Genomic DNA, 14,521 nt, shown 5'->3' on the forward strand with positions numbered 1-14,521 from the left:
TTGGCTTAGGGAAAGGAGCTTAGACACAGAGAAGCAGCACGTAGAGAGGGCATTGCTGACTAACCTTGGGGAATGCAAAAAGTCCATGAAGATGTGTATAGTGAAAAAACTATGGATTTCAAAATGTTTTGCTCCAAACTTTATCTTCTGATTTCATTTTCCATGAACTTTTTGAAGTACCTTCCCCCCCCCCCCCCCAAGATTTATTTTTACTGGAACGACAGATTTACACAGGGAAGGAGAAACAATCTTCCATTCGCTGGTTCACTCCTCAAATGGTTGTGAAGGCCAGAGCTGAGCTTCTCTGAAGCCAGGAGCTAAGAGCCTCCTCTGGGTTTCCTATGTGGGTGCCAGGTCTTATGGCTTTGGACCATCCTTTGGTGCTTTCCAGGCCAGAAGCAGGGAGAGGATGGGAAGTGGGACAGCTGGGACTACAACTGGCTCCCATATTGGGTGTTAGTGCTTACAGCTGGAAGATTAGTCAGTTGAGCTATTGTGCCAGTGCCTGAAGTATTTACAGATTAAAGAGGAGGTGTTATGCTCTCAACTTCCTGGCTGAGCTAGGTTTAACCATTACTGAGAACTGTCAATAATGATTAATAATAGCTGCTTGGCTAAGATAAAACAGAAAATCACCAGAGTTATCTTCCTAAATGTTCTTGTCAGATGATCTTACATGTGCCTTGGTACTCTGAGTCCAAGAAAGCAAGGTTCCACTACTGTGAAGTGTTTTATCATCAGTCACATGAAGGCAATTTACTGCTTGTCTAACCTGAACAAGAATTTGGAACACATCTCTCTAGTCAGTCTTCTTTCAAAGAAACAAAGGGCCATATTCAGGTCAAGTTCCTGTTCTCTTCCTTTAGTGGATAAACAGTGCCTTCAGCCACAGTTCATTAAAAATTCTTTATTTTAGTATATTCTCTCATTCAGAGAACACACTTGATAAACATATAGTTTTAAAATTAAATATTATAGCAATGGTTTCTTGATAGACAATTTGATTAGTAGAGTTATAAATACAAAAAGGGAAAACATTACCAGAAATAAGACATTATTTCTACCAAAGCTTCAGGAAAATCTTGATTATTAAAATCCCTTTTATCTTACAAATGTTGCATATATGGAATTTTAGCTCTTCAGAGTCCTCTACCAATAAGGCACCTGCAATAGTTAAGAATTTGCTACTGCAGCCTTGGGGAGCATCTTAGCATTATGGTGGAGCTTCTCTGACAAAGCACAGTTTCATTCAACATACAGTCATATCTGCTTACATCCTAAGTTCATAGTATAAACACTGCAATTGAAATGAAGGGCTGTAATAAAATCATAAATTCCTAGATTAAGCATAACAGTCTCAAAAATTATTTGAATTTCATAAAATCTGGTGTTAACACAGGTGGAATGACAACCGACTTTATGAAAGCTCACATATTGAAGCTAAATGAAATTCAAGCTGTAGTATGGAGCTGTTCTGTTACCAGGCAGCACCTCCCTCACCATATAAATAGTAACTAGTTTAGCTACTGGTCTCATAAAGCCAAACTACTGGTGGTTTTACTATCCATGCCAAAATGGAGAACTCTTCCTGTCTCTTCATTCCTTTTCCTTTGGCTTACTTGGGACAAGCCCTGAAAAGGATGAGGCTCATCGAGTGAAACAATCTCCTGGAGTGTTGTCTCCTTCTTGCAGATCCGCCTGGCAACAATGGGAGCCTCAGATTCAGCCAGATTCTTGGGTTCCCCATCAGTGTCCTGTGAGATTTCCATCATTCTGGAGGATATCATGCAAACTTCTTCTTTGTGGCTGTAAACCTCTCCATGTACTGAAAATGGGGAAAGAAGAATAGACATGGGGTGTTTTGTAATGAGCAAATAGAAGCTGAACTCTGCTTTTCGATTTTTATTGGAAGTGGTTCATTTCTTACAAAATTTACCTATTCAAAACGCAAATTTAAAACAGATTTTAGAATTTTATTTTGGCAGTAAAACAAGACAACGATGTTTTACAATATGCCATCTATACAGAAAAAATTGTCTTGGCACAATATAACTTGGCTGCTTTGTCAGATCCCATTGACAACAGCTCTAACATTCATATGGATTATTTCTGCTACTGTTTTCTCTGAGGTTATGGCTACAAATGGCAGCAGTACCTGAGGACATACCTTATCATAGCCTTCCAGTTCTCGAAGTTTCTTTATTTCAAAAAGATTGCCTTCCACAGCCAGCAGACAGATCTGGGAGTCACTGAGGATGCTTTGTGGAAGCATGCTGAGCTCCAGACAGTTCTCTTCCAGGCGAAGAACTTTGAGACGTGGACAGCAAGATATTTTCACTGAGATCTGAGATATCTGTGTTGAATATTCACAGCCAAAGAATAATAGGAGAAAGCATAATTATAATGATTATGATTTTAACAAACATACAAGCAAAATTTTATCTTGATGATTTGTCTTTGTTCTCCTTTTAACCACCTCCATTTTCTCACGGCCTACTCAATACAGAAGTCTGTTACATAGCTTCTATTATTGCTTTTCCACTTTAAAAACATTTTGAAGGTCACTATTTTTCAGAAACAAAATTTTCAGATAATAAAGCACTGTATGTTCTTTGTGGAAATGCTGAGAATCATATTAGGTTAAAGAAAAGTCTGCCTATTGCCCTTCACTTAGCTATAGCTACCATCAACATTTTGGTACATTTTCCTGCCAATCTTTTGTAGATGATAACGACAGTACTGTCAGAGTCAAAGATCAATCCTTGCTGCATTCGAGTAAAGTACTCATCCTTTCTTTGAAATGTCCTTTGCATAAGTGCTTGATTTTTTTCCCCCTATATTTTGAATTATCTGATATTTGGCTTCTCTTCACGCAGTAATCCCTATTGCTTTGATATATCTTCTTTGTCACCTTTTTCTTAGGAAGTTAATTTATTCTTGAAGCCATTCCTTCTGTTATGACAACAAAATCCTGGTCTACATTCTCATCTACTCATCTTTATTCCATTCTATGTCTTCAACTTTCAATAAAGCATTTCCACTGATATGATTCACCATAATCACTTCAGCATCTCTAGTCTCCTTAGCACCACTCCTTCTTTGTCTTCAGGTCCAATACCAACCAAATTGTCTGATTCTCACCTCTTCTGATCTTTGTTTCAAGTTACCAAAATCTGTTGATTCTCAGACCATCGATTGGGAAATACGCATACCTCATTCCAGAACTACTGAGTGGAAAACAGGATGAAGATCTAGCGACCTCTAAATAAGTTAAGTTTTCCTGATTATTCTCATGCACAATAAAGTCAGAACCACTGACTAAGGCATGAGCAAGGTGAGTATGTAGTTAAGTCCTAATATGTTACTTAACTGATTCAAGACCTTTTTTCCTCCAAGAATATATAATACCAACTTTAAGGAAGAGATGAGGCCAGTCTTCTTAAAGACTGACTCTTATCTAAGTTCATTATAATCTAGAGTAGTGATAACCACAAGCGGCTAGTAGCTACTGTGCTAGATAGACCCCTGCAGAACCAGAAGCACAGATGGTAGAAAAACTAAAGGCCACACAATCTCAGTGTTCACTGCTTCATCATTTGAGCCTTATGCCTGAACCGGGGATTATTTCCCCAGACAGAGAAATAATTGCCAGAAAGTTTCCAAAGTAATGCAAACAATTCAAATACAATTAAGGTAACAGAGAAATGGGCTGCCTCCAGAAAGCCTGTCGCTTAAGAAAGCACTAACATAGCACATTTAACATAAAAATCCTGGAGTAACCCCTGATGCCCCACTCTCAAGCTTTGTACACTGAAACCGCACTTCCCTTCTATATTCCTGATGTTGCTCCTTGTTTCATAGACAACTATAAGAATTTGAAGACTTGAAAGTAATTGACTTTGGAAATTATCTCACCCTCCCCCAATACAATGCACCCTCCTACTGCAGCAATACCCCGTGTCCTAAGCTAACTGCTTGGCACTTTGAGCTTGGAAATTAGTTCAGCCTATAGAATATACCTCTCACCTAGTCTCTATCAGGGACCACAAACACAGTTGTAGAGAAAAACCTTAAGTTCTAAACCTGATTTTGGTTGAGATTGAGTTCGATGACTTGCAGCTCTCCCACGATGTCGGGTATACTCCGAATCCGGTTTTTTGAGAGATCCACTACATCGAGGTGCCGAAGGCTGCAAAGTTGAGGTGGTAGGATTCCCAGTTGATTTCCAGAGAGGCTCAGGGTCTTGAGGGCAGAGAGTTGCCCAAAGGTGGATGGCAGCTCTTTCAGGTGATTGTTGTTGAGGCTTAGTGTCTCAAGTTTTTTCAGATTGCATAACTCATCAGGCAGAACAGCTGGCAAAGGAAAAACAGTGAAAAACCTGAATCTGATGGAGTTGAATAACACCTGTGATGAAGTGTGTAAGGCCTGCATGATACATGGTAGCATGTTTTGCCTCCTGCTAATATATGTGGAGGACTTCACCTATGCCATTTTCAGGGCCTGTATTTTGCCAACACGGTGTTCAGGCGAGGATGCCATCCAAAGGGAGGAGCGTCTTTAGGTGCAGGGAGGCCTGTTGTAAAGGGCCCCTGGCACAGACCAATATCGATTTTTTTGTGAGACATGGAAGATCCTCCCCCATTGCACTCCATTCCGCCCCCTTGCCAAATGTGAGGCAGCTCAGTTTACATCACATGCTCATGTTCTTTTCTTCCATGTCCAAATTAACCCTGTAACAATCATCGTGTCGCCCAAGGAGGCATCCCAAGAGGAAGAAGGCTTCAGGGACCCTGACATCGTTCCTCTGGAGCCCTCCGAATGGTATCATAATAAAACATCAATTTGGGTTAGAGAAAACCACCCTTCCTCAAGGCTTATCGTCAGCGAGAAGCTTCCCAGGCGCCAAAGTCATACTCAGTTTGTTGTTGTTCAGGGTGAGGCTCTTCAGCAGGGAGAACTTCCCCATCAGTGGAGGTGGCAGGCTCTCGATCTTGTTGTTGGACAAATCGATGGTCCTGAGATTGCTCGTCAGCTTCTGCAACTCAGCGGGGAACTGCAGAAAGGAGTTCACGGCGTGGAGAGGCCCTGCCCGACTAGCTTCGCCGCCCCAGCCGTCCCTCTCCCTCCCCGTCTCACCTCGGTCAGCCCACGGTCCTTAAGCTGAAAAACACCGGTTTTCTGCGCCGTTTCCACATGAGCGCGGAGGGCACTGTTCCCCATCCTGGCGCAGCCGAGGCTCACGTTCCTGCAGGAGGGGAAGCCAGCTGTCACTGACCCCCGTCAGCCTCCCGTTTTGGGTTTCCTGCCCTAGCTGTCACTTCGTGCTGTTCCCTGGATCCTGGGGATTCCAGCCGAAGACCGGCAAGGAAGACCGGGAAGGACAGACACCCCGGCTACCAATGCCCTGGCCGCTTTTGCAGCTGTGCGGAGGTTAGGAGCCCTTGGGAGCCTCTAGAGGCGCGGAGAACCTCTGGAGGACAGGACTCGCCTCCTACTTAAGCAAAGCACCGGGTCGACTCCGCGGGGGAAGAGCCGGTGAGACCCGAGCAGGTCTGAGATGCTCTCCCGGGGCTTCCGCCCGGGCGAGACCGCCCCGTGACGTCATCGAGCGGCGCCGCGCGTCGGCGCTCAGCGCCCGCCTGGGAGGCGCGTCGGAACCATGGCTGCAGCCAGCCCGTGGAAATCGGCGTCGGAGCCCAGCGCCGCGGGCGTGTTCCTGAACCACTTGGTCACGTCAGGGATCGTCACGGAGGTGCGTGGGGCTGGCCACGGCGTCACCTAGAGGGATCCTACAGTGGCGACAGCAGGCAGTTGTGAGGTGGTGAGGGTGCCGGTTGGGAGCCGTAGTGGAGAAAGAGGCGCGCAGAACCGCTTGCTCGCTCGCTTGCTCTCTCACCACGGTCAGGCCGTTCGGCCAGTGGGTTGCTTGAAAGCGGGGTATTTGAATGAGTGCAGTGGACTGAGAGGCAAATGAATACAGACTGATGAGTCGGAGATAAAACAGTGTTTCCCCACTTTTTTTTTTTAAGTAATTAATCTAGTGACAGCGCCTTCCGGTGCAGTGTGAGGACGGCTTGATTTCGTAGTAAAGAGAGATTAGCTCAGAGGATGGTAGTTTGGGACGAGAAGAGCATGATCCCAGGCCAGGGAGTGGAGCCCTAGAAGGAGCAGGTGAACAGGGAGGGCAGAAGTGATGGAAGGGACATGGGGGTGGAATCAAGGCCATTGAGATTGGAAGAATTTTGACTTGAAGAGAAAGTTGAGGAATTTTGCTAGAAAAGGAGGTCGAGAAAAAGCTAGCAACCTGTATGGCAGCAGAAATGATCAGCCCAAGTATGATGGGAGATTTATGGGAAAAAAAAATATGCAGGGTTTTTGTACTTCAAAGTGTCGTTAGAAACGTCTGAGGTTTTTTTTTTTAAACTGAGAAACTTAATACTTGGGGTCTGTGTCATGGCATCGTCACTGCCTGCCATTGCCTTATTCCTGTGGGTGCTGGTTCGTTTCTTGGCTGCTCCACTGGCAATTCAGCTCCTTGCTAATGATTTGAGGAAGAATTGCCAAAGCTTTGGGCATCTGCCACTTCACAGGAGTCTTGGAAGAAGCTCCTGACTTGGACCTGGTGGAGCTCTGGTCGTTGCAGCAGTGATGGTTACCTGAATTCCTAGTGTGGAGACTTGGGTCGCATTCTCAGCTTGTGGCTTCAACCTTGGCCCTGCCTGAGCCGTTGTGGGCATTTGGGAAGTGAAGCAGAAGATGGAAACTTTGTTTCTCTGCCTCTCAAATAAGTAAAATTTAGTAAATAAGTGTCTTTCCCCCTTAATCTGCCATGAGCTTCTTGGATGTGCTGATTTTATGTCATTCATCCTTGTATCTTCCATTACCTAACCTGACAAATGTTTGTAAAATTGATCACTGTGGGTCAGCAAACTTTTACCATGAAGGACCAAAGAGTAAACATTTGAGACTTCATGACTGCAGCCTTTCAACTAAGCAGTTGTAAGCAGTTGTGGTGTAAAAGCAAGCAGGGATATTATGTAAGTAGATGTGAGAAGTTGTTTAAGTGTGTATTTCTAGACCTGAAATTGGAATTTCATGTAATTGTAACACATTACAAATACAACTTTTCTTTGATGAATCACATTTGAAAATATGAGGGACATTTTCAGCTGATAGGCTGTACAGAAACAGGCAGTGAGTTACATTTAGTTCATGGGCACAGTTTCCCAGTTCTGGGCTTGTTTGATCTCCTAAGTTTTTTGTTATGCCAAGTCTCTAGAAAAAAGGAGGCCATGGAAGTAAAGGATGATGTTAAGGGATAGATAAGATATTGTTTGTATAATGAGGCAAACTGCAACTTAGGTTGATAGTGTAACAGATCAATAGAAAAAAAAAGTTAAAAAAAGAAAAGGTAGCTTTTTAAGAGTAGTAACTGCCTAGACAAAAAATTCTTTTCTTTGTTTTGTTTTGTTTCTTCTGAGGCTACTTGTTTATTTATGTGAAAGGCAGAGTTAGAGGCAGAGGAACATAGTTTCCTTTTGCTGGTTCACTTCCCAAAAGGCTACAACAGCCAGAGCTAGACCACCTGAAGCCAGGAGCCTAGATCTCCATCTAGGTCTTCCACAGGGGCCCAAGCATTTAGGGCATCTCCTGCTGCCTTCACAAGCACATTAACAGGGTGTGGATTGGAAGCAGAGCAACCAGGGCTTGAACCAGCACCCATATGTGATAGGACCGTTACAGGTGGCAGCTTCATGTGCTGCCACAACACCAACCCCAAACATTCATTTAACAGAGTAGGAATGTGAGCAAACTAGATGAATGATTTGTAACCAGTTGAGGTTATTTAGTTACTCAGGTAAGTGATTCTGTGGAGGGGAATTAGATTTAACCCGTGAGAGGTGTTTAAAAAAATTGTTTTTGCTATGACTTAACCTGAGTCATTTGGAATGGTCTGGGTTGAGCATCCAAAGATTCTCAGCCTTGGAATCTCTTGAGTAGCTATTAGTAATGCAGATTTAATGTGTAGGTACTCTAAGAAATCGTACAAAGTGGTTGTCTTGTTTGTCTTGTTTTTTAAATGTTTGGGCAAAGGATTTGAGATATTGAAGCTTTTAGAAACAGGGGATATGGGCCTGGCACAGTAACCTAGCAGCTGGGATCACATTGCACACCTGGGATCCCATGTGGGTATCAATTCATGTCTCGGTGGGCCCTCATCCTGTCTGGCTCCCTGCTTGTGGCGGGGAAGGCAGTTAAGGATGGTTTGAGGACTTGGGAACCTGCACCAATGTGGGGGGCATGGAGGAAGCTCCTGGCTCCTGGCTTCGGATTAGCGCAACTCCGATTGTTGTGGCCACTTGCACAGTAGATCAGTGGATGGAAGATCTTCTGTCTCTCCTCCTCCCTGTATATCTGACTTTCCAATAAAAATAAATAAGTCTTTTAAAAAAACAACAACAGGTAATACATGTTGCTTCTGTCTGTTTTTCATGCTGGGCACATACATTTTCATAGTAGATGCATGGGCATGTTGTTACATTGTATGTAGAAATTATGGTCACATTTTACTGCTCATTTTGTTCATTTACGACCTGCAGGAGATGTTAAACATATCTAAGAAAACAGACCCTTGCTTTGTGAACTTCTCTAGACTGCAGAAGATCACAAATCTTCAAGCTGAAATCTACCAGGTAAATCATGTTGATCTTTTAATTTTCTGCTTCTGATACAGAAAAACGAAACAAAAACACAACCCACCTTGATTAGTTCAAACAGCAAATTTCTTCCGCTTAGAACAGTGTTTAGAATAAACCTGGATCGGTGTTTGCTTGTAGCAGTCGTAACAGCAGCAGGAAGAAAAGAATACTAAAATGGAGAGCTTTTGTAAAGCTTGGGACTCTTCAAACAGATCATCCTCCTGTCAGACTTAAGGAATGTTTTCTTAGTAGCTGTTTACATAAAAAATTGAAGCCTTTAAGAATATTTTATGAGTGAATCAATGTTACTTTTGTTCCTAATATAGAAAAACTTGGAAATTGAGCTGTTAGAATTAGAAAAAGATACAGCAGATATTGTCCATCCTTCGTTTTTGGGTAAGTAGCTTGATTAACAATGTTATTGGAAGTTTTTTATTTTTTTTAACATTTATTTATTTTTATTGATAGGTCAGATCTAGACAGAAAGATGTCTCTGCTGGTTCACTCCCCAGGTGGCCACAATGGTCTGAGCTGAGCTGATCCAAAGCCAAGAACCAGAAGCTTCTTCTGGGTCTCCCATGTGGATGCAAAGTTCCAAGGGTTTGCGTCATCCTCTACTGCTTTCCCAGGCGAGAATCAGGGAGCCAGATGGGAAGTGGGGCAGCCGGCACACAAACCAGCTCATGCAACACGAGGACTTAATCATTGGAATTTCAACATTTTGTTTTAGATTGTGTAAATGAATATGAGGTAGAAAAATTCTGATATACCATAGTGTTTCCAAGTATTGCCCTAAAGTGACAAATGATTTTTTAATCCGCATTAGAAGTACTGTTGGCTTAACTACTGCAAATAACATGAGAGAGGGACCAAACTGACTCCTTAGTCAAAAGAGTTTGAGACACAAAAGCACAAGACAACTAAAGCATTGTATAATCTTGAATTGAATATTTGATCAGAATTTTTTTTTTTAAGATCTATTTGTTTGAAAGGCAGATTTACTCATCAATACAGAGACATCTTTCATGTTGGTTCACTCCCCAGTTGGCTACAAATGCCAGTGCTGGACCAGATTGAAATCACAGGCTTCTCCTAAGTCTCCCGTGTGGGTACCAGGGCTCAAGGACTTCAGCCATCCTTCACTGCTTTCCAAGGCACCATAAACAGAGCTAAATCAGAAATGGAACAGCTAGGACTTGAACTGATGCCCATATGGGATGCCGGCATTACAGACTGTAGTTTAACTCATTACACCATGATTCCGATCTCAGAAAAAAATTTTTTTTGCTATAAAATACACATTGGGTGATGCTATGTTGGTAGTATTATGTTGATATTAAATGTTTAATTTGTTAAATGTAGTGTTATATGAAATACTCCTATTCTTGGGAAATATATTTTGTAGTTTTAGGAATAGAGTCTCATGCTATCTGCAGTTTACTATCAAATGAGTCCTGTAGAGAACTAAAGTTATGTATGTGTGCTTGTGAAGAGAAAAATAGAATATAGCTAAATGTTAACAATTACTGAGTCTTGGTAAAATCTATATGGGAACTTTCTTGAAGCTTTTGTAAGCTCGAATATTTTGGCAGTCACTAACTGAATTCTGGAGAAAATGCTGAGATAATCAGAAATAGCTGGGTTTAGCGTGATGACCTAAGCAGCTAAAGTCCTTGCCTTGAATGCTCTGGGATCCCATGTGGGTGCCAGTGCTGATCCTGGAAGCCCCACTTCCCATCCAGCTCCCTGCTTGTGGCCTGGGAAAGCAGCAGAGGACAGCCCAAAGCCTTGGGACCCTGCACCCGTGTGGGAGACCCTAGGGAAGCTCCTGGCTCCTGGCTTCTGGCTCCTGGCTTTGGATTGGTACAGCTCTGACCATTGTAGTCACTTGGGGAGTGAATCATCAGATGGAAGATCTTCCTCTCTTTCTCTCCTCCTCTCTGTATATCTGACTTTGCAATAAAAATCAGAAATAGCTTGTAAAATGTTTTATCATGTGCCCGTGTAAAATATCAGGCAAGGGAAAGAAATTTTAAATGAAGAAAATGGCTCTAGCTGTGCAAACTGAGAAAGAAGAGATAGATTTAAGAAACATGATTGGGGCTAGTGCTGTGGCTCAGCCTATCGTGCCAGCTTCCCATATGGGTGCTGGTTCAGGTACAGGCTGCGATGCAGCTCCCCAGCTGTGGCCTGGGAAAGCAGCAGAGGATGACTCAAGTTCCTTGAGCCCTTGCACCCACATGGGAGTCCCAAAGGAAGTTCCTGGCTCCTCCCTTCAGATTAGCATAGTGCTAGCTGTTGTGGCCATTTGTAATAAATGGAAAATATTTATCTGTCTATAAATGTACATCTCAAATAAAAAGATATAAGTCTTAAAAAGAAAAAAGGAATAACTTAAAAAAATGAAAAAATTTAACAGATGTGATTGCCAATATGAAAAATAACAAAGTAGTTAGAAATGAAATTAGTATTGCTATCAAAATAGCAAAGGGACGGGAATGATGAGATTAAGGGCTCTTTTTTCTTTAAGTTCTAGAGGCATAAAAACAGGACAGAGCTCGCATCCAATGTTTTCCTTCAGAACGCCCACAGTGGCTGAGACCGGATTGGCCCAAGCTGGGAGCTGGCAATTCAGTGCAGATCTCCCATGTGGGTGGCAGGAACCAATTATTTGAGCCATCAGTGTACTCACCTCACACAGTCATTGATAGTCTCCAAGCAAAGCATAAATTATTAATGATCCCAAGCTTGTTCTGTTGCTAACTGTAATTACTGTTTCTGGTTTGTGTAGCTGAGAAGTGTCACTCTCTGCAAAGCATGAATAATCATTTGGAAGCAGTACTAAAAGAGAAGAGATCTCTAAGGCAAAGACTGTTGAAACCCATGTGCCAGGAAAACTTACCTATTGAAGCTGTTTACCACAGGTTAGACGGAAAAGTAGAAAGTAACAGTTGCCAATGTTTTCTGACAGGAGTCTGTGCTTAGATTGGCAGTTACTTTATAACATAATTATTGACACACGGTAGTGGTAGTTTTTATTAACATTAGAAATCCTAGTATCCATTAATCTAGAAAGAAAATCCTTTGCTTTTAAAGGATTATAGCTGTGATGAAAAAGGATTTCATTTTGTCCATTATATTTTGGAAATTTTAAGTTATGACTTTGGTGAAAGAAATTAGGTCTATGACAGTAACATGTAAAAATCATTTTCCATTATGTATGGACTTTTCTGTGAGATAGATGTATTGAATTAATGTTATATATACATTATATATAAATAATATAAATAGGTTTTATTGGATGTATTTAAGAGACAAGTGAAAACAATGTCAACTAAGAAAAAAACTTATTCTAGTTTCATCTTTACTGTCTGTATGTTTTAAAGACTTGGGCAGTTTTTTTGCCTCAGTTTCCCAATCTATAGAATGGGGATCCCATCACCCCAAGATTTATTTGCTTATTTTGAAAGAGTTACAGAGAAAAGGTGAGGCATAGAGAGATCTTCCATTCACTGTTAAACTCCCCACATGGCCTCAATGGCCAGAATTAAGCCAAAGCCACAAGCCAGGAAATTCATCCAAGAGGTCTCCCATGTGGGTGGCAGGGCTCCAGACACTTGGGCCATCTTCTGCTTTTCCCAAACCTTTAGCAGGGAACTGAATTAAAAGTGGAGCAGCGGACCTAGTGGGATAGCCTACTGGCTAAATCCTCACCTTTCATGTGCTGAGATCCCAGTTTGTGTGGGTGCCAGTTTGTGTCCTAGCTGCTCCACTTCTCAGCAGCTCCCTGCTGTGGCATGGAAAGGCAGGAGAGGATGGCCCAAAGCCTTGACCATGCACCCATGTGGGAGACCCAGAAGAAGCCTCTGGTTCTTGGCTTTGGATCAGCTCAGCTCAGACCATTGTGGCCACTTGATGAGTGAGATGGAAAATCTTCTCTCTGTGTGCCCTTTTCTCTGTATATCTGCCTTTTCAATGAAAAGATAAATGTTTCAGAAAAAAAAAGTGAAGCAGCTGGAACACAACCAGCACCCATGTGGGATGTCAGCATGGCAGGTGATGCCCTTACCCGCTGTATCACAATGCCAGTCCCTAATCAGAACCTTTTTTATTGCTATCTTCCTCATAGGCTTATTTCATATATCGAATTGAAGATATAGCAAGCTGTTAATAACAAGTAGCAAATGATGAACAAGAAGTATCTGATTGTTGACTTTCTTCACCACGGCTTCAAATCAATATTTGTCCCTGAGCAAATCAGTATTTGCGTAAATGTTAGATTTTTGTTTTGTTTTGCAGTAAGATAATATAGTATCTCTATTTTTGTGGCTGTATTCAGTGTATTGCCATTAATATATGTAAATCAAGAGATTAATTTATTTTCATTAAATTAATGTATTAATACATAAATGTAAATATGTAGTAAATATACTACATCAAAAATTTAGTGATTTGATTTGAAAGCATTTTGCAAATTCAAAGATGTGGCATTGTATATAGTTTATTTTCATTAAATACATTGTTTTCACTGAGGATTAATAAATTGACATGGAATGTGGGTTTGTCTAGGAAAATATTTTTAAAACAAAAATTTATTTGCTTATTTGAAAGGCAGAATGACAGAAGGAGAAAAAGATCCTTTTCTACTGATTTACTCACCAAATGACCTAAGTAGCTGAAGCTGGGCCAGGCCATAGTCAGGAGCCTGGAATTTAGACTGTCATTTTTGAGGCAGGGGCCAAGTTACATGGGCCATCCTCTGCTGCTTTCCCAGGTGCCATATCAGCGAGTGAGATCTAAAATGGAGCAGCTGGGATTCAAATCAGCACTCTGATATGGAATGCTGTTGTCCCAAGCAATGGCTCAGCTTGCTGTACCACAACACTGGCCCTGAAATACTTTTTTTTGTTTGTTTGTTTTATCACCATTGGGAGTTGCATAACAATGGATGTGTTCAGATACGATCAGTGTTGTCTCTGTTTTTCAGTTTGGGTGACAAATTTTCTTAAAATGTTTGTGGATGGGACCAGTGTTATAGCCTAGCTGGTTAGCTGCTGCATGTGACATCAGCATCCCGTTTTAGTGCCAGGTGACGCTCCAGGCTAGCTCCATGTTAATGCACCTGAGAAAGCAGCAGAGGCTGGCAGAGTGCTTGGACCCTGCACCCAGGTACAACACCCAGGTGAAGTTGCAGGTTTCTGGCTTTGGCCTGATTCAATTGCTGCTGTCATAGGCATTTTGGGGAGTGAATCAGCAGATAAAATATTTTTCTTTGTCTGTAACTCTGCTTTCACATGAATAAATTCTTTTTTAAAAAAAAAGTGAAAGAGGACTAATTAAAAAAAACTGCAGACTTTTTGTATAAATACAGGAAGGTGTTATTGGCTCATTAGGTCTTTAATTCAAAGTTTAATTAAAGGAAGCAACCCAAAACAATTAAACTAAAAAAGAATTGAATTTTTTCTCCTCCTTTCAGGTCCATGGTACATTTGATGGAGTTAGCTGTGACTTTCATTGAGAAACTAGAAACCCATATTGAAACAATTAGAAATATCCCTCGTGTAGATGCAAATCTAAAGAAAATGGTAAGTTTTAATATAGCTATATTTAGTTATTTATATTAAAATCTTGAATGTGTGATTTCCTTATTTAACTTTTAATGTTTGATTTTATGAACTAACCTTTTTCTCCACTGTAAATCTGACTTTCCAGTATAAAAAAATATTTAAAAAAAGATTTCAATAAAAGCAAACCTTGAAGAATTAGTGAAATTTAGAGATTAGTTTGCCTAAAACCACAATGAGGAAAGAAAAGAAAGTTCA

At 41.4% G+C, this 14,521-nt stretch overlaps 2 protein-coding genes across 6 annotated transcripts in view; one reads left to right on the plus strand and one right to left on the minus strand.

The window, feature by feature from the left end:
- The window catches only part of SNAP23 (synaptosome associated protein 23), a 56,667-nt gene that overhangs the window by 38,957 nt on the left and 3,189 nt on the right, over positions 1-14,521 (plus strand). Inside the window, exons 1-5 of one of the 3 annotated variants that reach the window (XM_040969698.1) lie at positions 5,620-5,752; positions 8,601-8,693; positions 9,026-9,095; positions 11,491-11,623; positions 14,176-14,284. In XM_040969698.1, the coding sequence (XP_040825632.1) occupies positions 5,660-5,752; positions 8,601-8,693; positions 9,026-9,095; positions 11,491-11,623; positions 14,176-14,284 (498 nt within the window). In that variant the 5' untranslated portion in view covers positions 5,620-5,659. Of the gene's footprint in view, positions 1-5,619; positions 5,753-8,600; positions 8,694-9,025; positions 9,096-11,490; positions 11,624-14,175; positions 14,285-14,521 lie in introns of those variants that run through there. The other 2 variants (XM_040969697.1, XM_040969700.1) reach the window with 2 other exon arrangements.
- Positions 893-5,605, minus strand: LRRC57 (leucine rich repeat containing 57). Of its 3 annotated transcripts, none has more exons than XM_040969702.1 (6): positions 5,542-5,605; positions 5,137-5,228; positions 4,915-5,053; positions 4,084-4,352; positions 2,168-2,353; positions 893-1,825 (listed from the first exon to the last, which is right to left on the minus strand). In XM_040969702.1, the coding sequence occupies exons 1-6, from the start codon at positions 5,603-5,605 to the stop codon at positions 1,784-1,786; spliced, it is 792 nt and encodes a 263-aa protein (XP_040825636.1). In that variant the 3' UTR covers positions 893-1,783. The 3 variants fall into 3 exon arrangements, with proteins under 3 accessions (XP_040825636.1, XP_040825635.1, XP_040825637.1); XM_040969701.1 differs by having other exon boundaries at positions 5,137-5,264; positions 5,518-5,605; XM_040969703.1 differs by having other exon boundaries at positions 5,137-5,245; positions 5,496-5,572.

The sequence above is a fragment of the Ochotona curzoniae genome, unplaced genomic scaffold, assembly GCF_017591425.1.
Source record: "Ochotona curzoniae isolate NIBS_2020 unplaced genomic scaffold, NIBS_Ocur_1.0 scaffold_4701, whole genome shotgun sequence".
NCBI lineage: Eukaryota > Metazoa > Chordata > Mammalia > Lagomorpha > Ochotonidae > Ochotona > Ochotona curzoniae.

What these genes read in the sequence shown, in the direction of transcription:
- LRRC57 (XM_040969701.1), bottom strand. Translation starts at nt 5,605, where the DNA reads ATGACGTCACGGGGCGGTCTCGCCCGGGCGGAAGCCCCGGGAGAGCAT. An exon ending in CCTGAACAACAACAAACTGA is followed by an intron (nt 4,353 to 4,914) that starts GTATGACTTTGG and finishes TTCCTTTGCCAG; the next exon opens with CTGTTCTGCCTGATGAGTTA. An exon ending in TCAATCTCAACCAAAATCAG is followed by an intron (nt 2,354 to 4,083) that starts GTTTAGAACTTA and finishes TATTCAACACAG; the next exon opens with ATATCTCAGATCTCAGTGAA.